This window comes from Rhinopithecus bieti, unplaced genomic scaffold (assembly GCF_001698545.2).
Source record: "Rhinopithecus bieti isolate Rb0 unplaced genomic scaffold, ASM169854v2 scaffold_10347, whole genome shotgun sequence".
In the NCBI taxonomy this organism is placed as follows: Eukaryota; Metazoa; Chordata; class Mammalia; order Primates; family Cercopithecidae; genus Rhinopithecus; species Rhinopithecus bieti.
In genome coordinates, this window is record NW_016806836.1 from 3,854,986 (window position 1) to 3,865,056 (window position 10,071).

Sequence of the window (10,071 nt, forward strand, 5' to 3'; positions counted from 1 at the left end):
AAAGATGTGGTCTCAGCTGGAGACCTGCTTCAGCCAGTCCACGGGGAGCTCTGGAGCGTGGATTGTACTTGCTGCAGCTGAAGTTCCTTCCTCTTGAGGCAAGAGGAGGCTGACCAGTACCAGTCATTGGTATGGTCTGCCTGGGTTTAGGGGTAGGCAGGGCAGCATTTTAACTTCTGGAACAAGGTGGCTTCTATGGGCTACAATTCTCTGGGGTAGTCAGGAGCCATTAGCAGCCAACACTCACATCAGCCGGGGGTGGGCACATTTGCCCAGTGAAGGGATCTGCATAGGGCACCAGAAGTACCCACTACAATGGGAAAAGCTACATCTATATTTTTATTATCTCCAACTGAAATGTAGCCTTCTCTTCAATTGTGGAAATAGGCAATAAACCATAATAGTAGTAGTAGCAGCTGTGACTTTGTCACCAACAGAAATCTCACATATTTTCATGTCATATTACATGTTGTAATTAGATATCCTTGAAATATCCTTTATGCTAATCTATACTTTAAAACTACAGTAGTTAACAGACCTGATATTTTGTTTAATGTGATTATAAAGATATAGATTATTATTTTACAAATGTGTTGTTTTAAATATTTTGGAAACAGTATGTGAAGTAACTGCATCCTTTTGTAATCCTATGTATTGTGTGCATTTGAAAACATTATTCTGAGAAGGATTCCATAGGCTTCACCACACTGCCAAAGGGAACTGTGACACAGAGGTTAAGTCCCCTATTCTGGGGACTCAGCCTGCTCCACATTCAACCAGCAATGCTGGGGGAAAAAGAGAAGTCACAGAGGTTTTTATGGGCCAAGCCTGCAAATAGCATACATGATGTCTTCCCATAATGCACTGGCCAGAACTCAGTCACTTGACCACACCTAACCGCAAGGGAGACTGGGAAAGGTAGTCTATCTGTGTGCTCAGAAAGAAGAAGAAATGATCTGGAGAATGCATAGCAGTCTGGGCCATGAGGCTCAATAAATATTCATTGACTGCCTGAGTGAAAGAACACTCTGTTTAGCATGTCTCTTTGTGGGTTGGGGAGAAGAGGCAGAAGGCTGGTTCTCTGCAAGGATCCTGAGTCTTCTGCCACTTTGTCTCCATAGGACAAGCCACGCCAAGGCCAAAGCTGAGGCAGCGGAACAGGCCGCCCTGGCTGCCAACCAGGAGTCCAACATTGCTCGCACTTTGGCCAGGGAGCTGGCTCCGGACTTCTACCAGCCAGGTAGGGCCAGCCAGGGAATGATGGGCAGGGTAGGGCTATCCCTAGGGTGGGTGCTTTTCTTTGCTTACTGGAATCTGAGATGCCCAAGTGGTTTCCTGGATGCCCGTGACTCTCGGAAACTGGAGCATGGTGCAAATGTGGGATGGGATGATGCAGGGGTAGGTGGGGAGACACATCTCTGCCTTCATGCTGAGCTCGTGGGGAGGGCAGCAGAGGCACTCCAAGTGGTCTTTTCTCTGATCTGAGCAGGGAAGACAGTTGGAGCTGGTGAAGCTTAGAGAGGAGAAGTCACTGGTGGATGAGAAGGAAAAATGGCTTCTTGCACTTGCCCGACAGTTTCAGTCGAGCATTGAGCATTGTCCATGTGTCAGGCACTGTGCCAGGCTCTGGGGTTATATAAGTGGGGTCCAAAATCTAGGGGAGCAGAGAGTCACAAAAACAACAGAGCTAGGGGTACAATAAGCAGACTCTGCATTCGTTCAAACCCTGATTCCGCTGCTTCCCAGCTGTGAGACTTTGAGTGAGGTGTTTAACCTCTGTAAACCTCAGTAAACCTCAGTTTCCTGATCTGTAAAATGGGAGTAAGAACTGTACCTGCTTCTTTTGTGGATGGATTACATGCATGTAAGGTACATTCCCAGTCCTCAGTAAGCTCTCAGTGACTGTGGCTGTTGTCTCATGATTACGGTTCCATTTCGCACAGCAGGATGAGCACTGTGTGGTTAGAATGGGAGCAGAGGGAGCTCACCGGAAGCAGGCAAGAGGAAGTGTTAGAGAAGGCTGCCCTCAGGAGAGGCCATTTGAGCTGAATCTTGCAGGCTGAACAAGAGTCTATCAAGTCAGTGGGTCTCAAATTTGACACAGATTTCTGGGCCCACCCTCAGAGTTTCTGACTCAGTAGGTCTCAGGTGGAGCCCATGAATGAATGTGCATTTCTAAGGATCAGGCAATGCGGCTGCTGCTAGTCTGAGACCGCACTCTGAGAGCTGCTGCGCCAGATAGTGCTGGGTGGGATGAGTGGAGGAGGCACAGAGGCACAGAAACTCGGACAGAGCGGCATGCCAGGAAGCCAGATCACAAAGTAGGCCGTGGGTCCCGAGAATCAAGGCTGCAGAGTAAGGAGGACCTCCTGGCCTTGGTAGAGATCTGGCACATGGATAGAGTGGTGGGAGCCCCTAAGGGACAGAGGTGGGCATTCTCTGCAATGAAGGTTTTGTTTTTTGTTTGTTTGTTTGTTTGTTTGAGATGGAGTCTCACTCTGTCGCTAGGATGGAGTGCAGTGGTGCGATCTCGGCTCACTCGCTATAACTGCCGACTCCCTGGTTCAAGCAATTCTCCTGCCTCAGCCTCCTGAGTAGCTGGGACTACAGGCACAGGCCACCACGCCCAGCTAATTTTTGTATTTTTAGAGAGACAGGGTTTTCACCATGTTGGCCAGGATGGTCTCGATCTCCTGACCTTGTGATCCGTCCTCAGCCTCCCAAAGTGCTGGGATTACAGGCGTGAGCCACCATGCCCAGCCATGTTTTAATGTTAATTAAACATTTTAAAATTTAAGTTAATGACATGATCAGATGTGCGTTTTCTAAACGTGATCCTGGCTGCAGAAAGGAGGCCAAAGGAGGCCAGATGGAAAACCTAGGAGCGAAAACCTGTGCCTGGGAGGATCCCTCACTTCTGGTCACAGCGCTCCCCCTGCTGGTCTATGCCGGTGCCGGACCCTGAGCTCCGCCTTTGACATACATTTTCTCAATCCTTCCATTCATATTTATAAAATACGTATGATCAGGCCCATGTTTCAGATAAGGGAATGGAAAGAGACTCGTGCCATAGTAAAGGGCATCGCCCCTGGAGCCAGACTGCTGGGTACTAGTCCTGGCTCTGCCCTTAGACAGCTGTGTGACTTTGGGCAAGTGGTGTAACCTCTCAGAGCCTCCCTTTGAGGTTCACAGTAGCATCAACTTCATAGGGTTACTACAAGGATTCGATGAGTTAATATTTGGAAAGTGCTTAGAACAGTGCCTGGCACTTGGTCAGTGCTATGTAAGTGACTACGGAGCCCATGAATAAGGCTCGAGAGGTGAAGTGGCTGGCCCAGGATCGCCCAACAGTAGTGCCGGGTTTGAACCCAGCCTCCCTGTGTGCCCCTGGCAGGTCCAGAATATCAGAAGCGCCGGCTGCTGCAGGAGATCCTGGAGAACTCGGAGAGCCTGCTGGAGCCCCCCGACCGGGGCGCCAGCGCAGCGGGCCTCCCAGAGCCGCCCCGCGAGAGTCCTCAGCTGCACGAGCGTGAGACCCCTCGGCCGGAGGGTGGCCCCCCGTCACCTGCCGGGACGCCCCCGCAGCCCAAGCGGCCCCGGCCCGGGGCATCCAAGGACGGCCTGCTGAGTCCGGGCTCCTGGAACGGCGAGCCCAGCGGCGAGGGCAGCCGGCCAGTCACTCCTTCCGAGGCCGCGGGCCGCCGCAGCCCCGGGCGTCCAGCCACCGAGCGTATGGCCATCGAGGCTCTGCAGGCGCCGCCTGCGCAGTCGCGGGAGCCGGAGGTGGCACTTTACCAGGGCTACCACAGCTATGCTGTGCGCACCATGCCGCCTGAGCCTCCGCCCTTCGAGGACCAGCCCGAGCCCGAGGTCTCCAGGTCCGAGTCCGCGCCCTCGTCGCCGGCCACCGCCCCGCTGCAGGCCCCCACGCTCCGAGGCCCCGAGCCTGCACGCGAGACCCCCGCCAAGCTGGAGCCCAAGCCCATCAACCCCAAAGCCGAGCCCAGGGCCAAGGCCCGTAAGACTGAGGCCCGAGGGCTGACCAAGGCCGGGGCCAAGAAGAAGGCACGGAAGGAGGCAACGCTGGCGGCAGAGGCGGAGGTGGAGGTGGAAGAGGTGAGGCTGTCAGAGAAGGTGTGCCTAAGGTCGGGTTCCCTAGAGGTAGCAGGGCTTGAGGCAGGACTCATGCGCGGGGAATTTGGGGGTTGCTTGGGTGCGAGAGACCGAAGCAGGATAGAGCAGGGGAAAATGCAGCAGGGCTGGGGATTAGGGGAGTATAGCCTTGGCCTGGTCCACAGAGGACTTTGGAGCATAAATGTCCCCATGGAGTCCTCCTGCCTTTGCACCTGGTATCCCATTGGCAGAGGCAGTTCTCATGAGCAGGGGGCAGCTGGGAGCCTGAGCAGCTGAAGGGTGGGTCTATTTGCCCAGTCGGGAGTTTGGGCTGAGCACCAGCAGCATCTGCTATAAGGTGTAGCAGTGAGGGCTTCCTGGAGGTGGAAGAAAGGCCCAACAGGATTTGGGTTATAGACCTCCTGACTTATGGGAGGCAGGGAGCTAGGAACTGCAGCAAAAAAGACTGAAGCTGGGCTCTGAGGGACAGAAGAATGTGTCCCAAGGGGAATTAGCAGTAAAGAAGGCAGGATACCTGGGTTCCAGGCCTGATTCACATACTATATGACTTGGAGCGTGATCTTGTCCTTCCCTGGGCCCTGAGGGATTTGGTTATTTCTCGGAGGCCTTTCAGCTGTGATGGTCTGCCATCCAGGTGACAGGATACAACAGTGAACCAAGATGGCAGTGCTGTTAGGAAGGTCCGTCCAGAAGTTCTTGCTCTGTCCAGCCTTGCTGTGACCTGGGTGGGGGGTGTCTCAGAGGCCATGGGGACTCAGGCAGCCTCTCTCTACTGCTCCCAGGTCCCCAACACCATCCTCATCTGCATGGTGATCCTGCTGAACATCGGCCTGGCCATCCTCTTCGTTCACCTCCTGACCTGACCCTCGTCTACCAGGTGCAGCCAGCTGGCTGGAGGAGGGGTTGGGGGTAGGAGCCCCTGGGGAGTTCTGAGCCAGGGTGGTGGGAGGAGGGACCTACCGGGTACTTGGATGACAGTCCTGTGACTGATTGAGGCCCACCCACCTGCAGAAGCCAGGACCTAGAGTGTGATTTGATACCAACACACACACACACACACACACACACACTTACTTCATTAGCTCAGTGTTTGCAGAGCGCCTGCTCTCTGTCAGGTGAGCACTGAGGGCTTCATTCACTCATTCATTTGGCCAACATGTACTGCTCTGGTGGGAGCTGGGTATACCGCAGGGACTCACTGCTGCTCTAAGAATGTGGTGAACACAATGAAAGTAACCCTGAACTTAGAGCTCATTACAGAAAAGTCTTGCAGTTCAAACATTAAACACAACAGGTCTAGACTGAGGCTCACCTGGGATGGTGGGACACTCATCTCTGTGCTCCCTTTCTCTCTGCCCCACTTCAGTCTTTAATCCCTTGGTCCCCCAGCCTCCTCCCATTCCTCTGCCCATTGGTTCCCTCTCAGTTTTCTCCCCATGATGGAGCTGGGGGCTGGGATAAGTTCCCATGAAGTGGAGTGGGCTGGGCTGGGCTGAAGGAGAGTGGCCCTCACTGCTCTCAAGATGAAGCATCTGCAAGACAAAGTCTTCCCCCTGCTGGAACCAGCCTTCACAGCCTCAATCCCATGCTTGGCGATAATAACGGGGTTTCTGCCTTTTCCCCAGGCCCCGCTTTGTGATCCTAGCTTAGTTTGGGCTAGAGATTCTTAATCAGCTCCAGGAGAGTCTGTGCTGTCACCATGTAAACAGTCAATGACAATGCCAGCCTGGTAGGTGCTGCCATGGGGGTGAACGCTTGAGCTCTGCAGGTGCCATGTTTCACAGGGGCGCTGGCAATGTTTCCTGCAGGCACTGATGCCTTTCATGACCTGAAGGGTGAAAAGGAGTGAACCGGATGACAGTGGGGGATGAAGAGGGAAGAGATAAGTGCACCAGCAAAGGGAACAGCATGTGCAAATAAACAGGCAGGCAGCCAGGGCCAGGAGAGGCCTCGGGGACCTGTTTGTGACCTGCTGAATATCAGAACCAAGGGACAAGGCTGTCTGGGGGATGCGGAGGTGGGATCTTGCCCCAGAGAAGATGAACCCTGAGGCTTGAGCCCTGCACCTGGCTTGGCGTCCCAGCCACTGCCCTCCCTCCCTCACCTGACCCTTTTGCTATCTCTTTGCAGAGCCAGAACTTCCTGCTGAGGACATGAGGACCGTCTTTTTGCAGTGCCAGGCAGGGTGGCCAAAGAGGACTGGACTCTGGACCCGGAGCCCCGTGGTCCAGTTCACATTCACCCCACAAGAGTTTCAGGAGGCCTCCCATGGTGCCTGTGCTGGGTGGCGGTGGTGGTGCCAAGAGGAATAGAATGTCCTGGGCTCCTTCAGGAGCTCTCTGCCCAGGGGCAAGGAGAGCCCAGAGAGAAGCACCCTGATCTCTTGAGCTTCCTGATCTGCTCCTGTCCCCTGCCTTCCTCCACTCCCTTGCCTTTCCCTAGGTTGTCCCCTCCCTGGGCTTTTGTGTGTTTTGGGAAATGTCACCTAACCAGGACGTTAATATTCAATCCCATCCCCATTCCTCCCACCCTGCCCCACTTTGATTTAATCCTTTGGCTGTGGGCTGAGGCCTCCCAGGGAAGCTGGGTGGGGTGGGTGCTGAGACCCTCTCAGACCAGTGCAGAGGCCTGTCCTTGTGCAGTCTGCACCCCGCACCGTCTCCCTTGCCTGTAGATGTTCTGGGTGACAGTAGAGGAAATGGACAAGGTCAGTTTGAATATCCCAGAACACAGTACTCTGTCTCCTCCCACCAGTCCAGTTAGCTTCCCTTCTTGACCAATAGACGAGGGGAGACCCCATGGAGCCTCTGGCTGGGAAGCTGCTGGCCAGGTGGCCAAGGGGCGGGGGTGGGAAGAGGGGTTAAGGTGCAGTGATGATGGCCTGCTTTGGAGTGTGTCTGAGACTGGGATTGCATTTGGGGTTTCCCGTGTGCTGGGGATGCTAGAGGGTCACCTGCAGGAGGCCTGGGACCGGTGAGAGAAATCTTCTATGATGCCCTGTGAAATGGCTTGTCTCCTCCCCCATCAGGGCCCACTGAAAGCTCAGGGGAGCACAGAAGCCCATGGAAGCCCAGGGAGATGTCCCTGGGGCAAACACTAAGGCAGGTGTTGAAGACACGCTGCTTGTCAAGAAGCATTTCCCGGCAGGAGAGGAGCAAGTCTGGGGCTCCAGCTGGGTACAGCCTGGGTGCAGTTATAAGCCCCTTTGGCTTACTTGGCAGAAGATGGCTACTTGGATGTACCTCACTTAAAGATGTTTTGTACCACACTAGGTCTCTGGGCCCTTGGGTTTCCTGGGGGTGAGGTGAGGGCCAAAGGCTGTGGTTTCCTGCCTCCAGGAGGATGGAGGGAAAGAACTTCCAGGCCCCTCCAAGCCTGGGGAAGGACGTGGCCTCCAAGCTGAGCCAGAGGGAACTGCTGCTGTCCTCCCTTCATTTCTGTGGACCTTGGGGGCTTTGGCTTTGTGGCAGGGCCTCCCCAGGCAGCTCTGGGACCTAGGAGTTTGCTTCTGATGGGGTCAGCTTCCCCATTTCCCCTCAGTGCTTGGGAGCCTTCTCCCTTAGCTTCACATTTGCTGTTTCAAGCCCTGCTGGGACCTTGTGACTTGGCTGGAATCTGGGACTGCATTTTTCATGGAGGAGAACCTGCAGATTCTTCCATCCTCAGCTGGCCATGGCCCACAGCTCTGTATCTGCATCTGAGCTTCTCAAGACTCCTGGAGCATGAGGGGAATGGGGCAGGGGCACTGCTCAGTGCTGACGGGCTCCAGGCTCAGTCTCCAAGATTCTTGTCCTGGTTTTTGTTGGCTGGTGCTGGAGACAAGCCTGTGCCTGCCAAAGCTCCCAGGCCTAGTTTGGGGGCTGGTGTTTGGGGTTGGGGTTCAGGATGCTGCAGTCTGTGCAATAATAAATCTGCATCTGCTCACGGGCTCTGGCTGGGCTGCAACGTGCTTGTGGGTCCAGGATGAGGGGCTGGCTCAAGGAGGGTGGGTGGAAAGAGGCTGGGAGATGTGGGTCCTGCCCATCTGTGTCCTCGTTCTCACGATACTTGAGGGGCAGCTGAAGGGCTTCAGTTTGAATGGGGGCTCAAAGGCCACAGAGCTGCTACAGTGGAGTTTCTGAAGCAAACTTCCAGAAACTTCTATGAGTAGCTGACAATAGAATCAAGAGCCCGCCCTTTGAGGTGGAGTCCCCCCAGGCTCCAATGCTAGCCCGGCCACTTTCTTCACTTCTCTGAGCCCCTGTTTTCTTATCTATAAAATGGGGATAATAACAGTGCCTACGTTCTGGCAGTGGGGATTACATTAGATGTTGAGGCTGTAGAAAGCAGTGGAGAAATGGAGACGAGTGTTGTTATCACACTACAGTGCTGTTAGCTCTGCTACAAGCCCTCTTGCATTTTGATAGAGGATCCCAGGGACCCCAAAGGGGTGGAGGTGATTCAGGTACTAGTTGTTTAGTCAGAATATCTCAATCAGTGGGGGACCCTGATGTGATCTCCACACTCCACAGAGGCTTAGAGCAGAGGGACTTGCCCAAGGTCACGCACACAGCAAGTTGGTGGCAGGAAAGCAGTTCTCTTGAATAAGCACTGCCCATGAAGTTACTCTCAAAGTTGGTGGTTCCCAGCGAGGGGGTTAGAGAAGAGGGTCCCTCAACCAACAGTAGGCTTGAGTTTAGGCACACCCTGTCCTCAGGAGCCTGGCTCCCCCACCCAACCCAGCCCTGTCACTGATGGGCCGTGTGCTCCCTCACTCCCTCTTTCTGTGCCTCAGTTTCCTCTTCTGCTGAGGAGACTGCAATCCCTGCCCTATGGCCTTCATCATAGGCAATGCAGTTGTGAGGCGCAAATGAGATAGATTATAGTGATAAAGAGGTTTTAGGCTGGGCATGGTGGCTCACACCTGTAATCCCAGCATGTTAGAGGAGGCTAAGGCAGGTGGATCACTTGAGGTCAAGAGTTTGAGACCAGCCTGGCCAACATGGCAAAACCCCATCTCTACTAAAAAAGAAAATACAAAAATTAGCCAAGTCTGGTGGCACGTGCCTGTAAACCCAGCTAGTTGGGAGACTGAGGCAGGAGAAGCACTTGAACCCGGGAGGCGGAGGTTGCAGTGAGCCGAGATCAAGCCACTGCACTCCAGCCTGGGTGACAGAGCAAGACTCCATCTGGGAAAAAAAAGTTTTCAAAACTCTGGAATGATGCTGGGATTCCAAGAAGGACGGGCTTAGAGGAACCACAGGAGAGGAGGTGGGAGTGGGAATGAGGAGGAAATTGTTTTAATCTGTAGCCTTTGATAAAAACCCACAGAGGGAGAGCAGGTGGGTAGCCAGCCCAGTTGGCCGGTCTGCAGACACTGTGTGTGTGTGTTTGTGTGTGTTGGATGAGTTGGGGGCGGGGGTGGCTGTATTAAACTCACTTTGGATGGTTTACAAAGGAGGTGGCTTCCTGAGCCCCAGGATTGGAGACTCAGAGCCAGGTAGGGTTGGTTGAAGACAGCACCCCCTGTTGGCTCAGGGGTAGGACACAGCCAGGCTGATGCCTCCTCTTCTAGTCTTGACCACAGGCAGCTCTAGGAAGTCTGATGGGTCTCCCGCCGTGCCTGGAATGCATTTAAGGTGTTTTGTACCATGCGTGAACTTAAGAGCATTGCTGGTTCACTGCCTTGAGGTCTTTGCAGGACTCTTCCAGGGCAGTGTAAGGGAGGGGACCTAGGAACCATGGGGGTCAGATTTGGGATTCAGGCAAGAAGGGAAGTTTCATAATCTGATGGACCTACAGAAGACCCGGCTGTTCTGGAAGAGATGCAGGCCCAGATGATGACCTTTGGAGGTGCCACGCCTGAAAAAGTGATACGAAGATGCTCTCCCCCAAATAAGAAACTTAAAATACAAATAATACCTAAACTGTAAAACATGAAACTTGCATGTATGCTGA

The 10,071-nt window shown here is 54.0% G+C and overlaps 1 protein-coding gene across 1 annotated transcript in view; it reads left to right on the forward strand.

Annotated features, from left to right (window-relative positions):
- Positions 1-8,063, forward strand: part of JPH2 (junctophilin 2) — a 79,040-nt gene extending 70,977 nt beyond the window's left edge. The window contains exons 3-6 of the mRNA XM_017878034.1: positions 1,122-1,240; positions 3,395-4,116; positions 4,917-5,011; positions 6,265-8,063. Coding sequence (XP_017733523.1) covers positions 1,122-1,240; positions 3,395-4,116; positions 4,917-4,997 — 922 coding nt within the window. The 3' untranslated portion in view covers positions 4,998-5,011; positions 6,265-8,063. The remainder of the gene's footprint in view (positions 1-1,121; positions 1,241-3,394; positions 4,117-4,916; positions 5,012-6,264) is intronic.
- Positions 8,064-10,071: the final 2,008 nt, after the last annotated feature.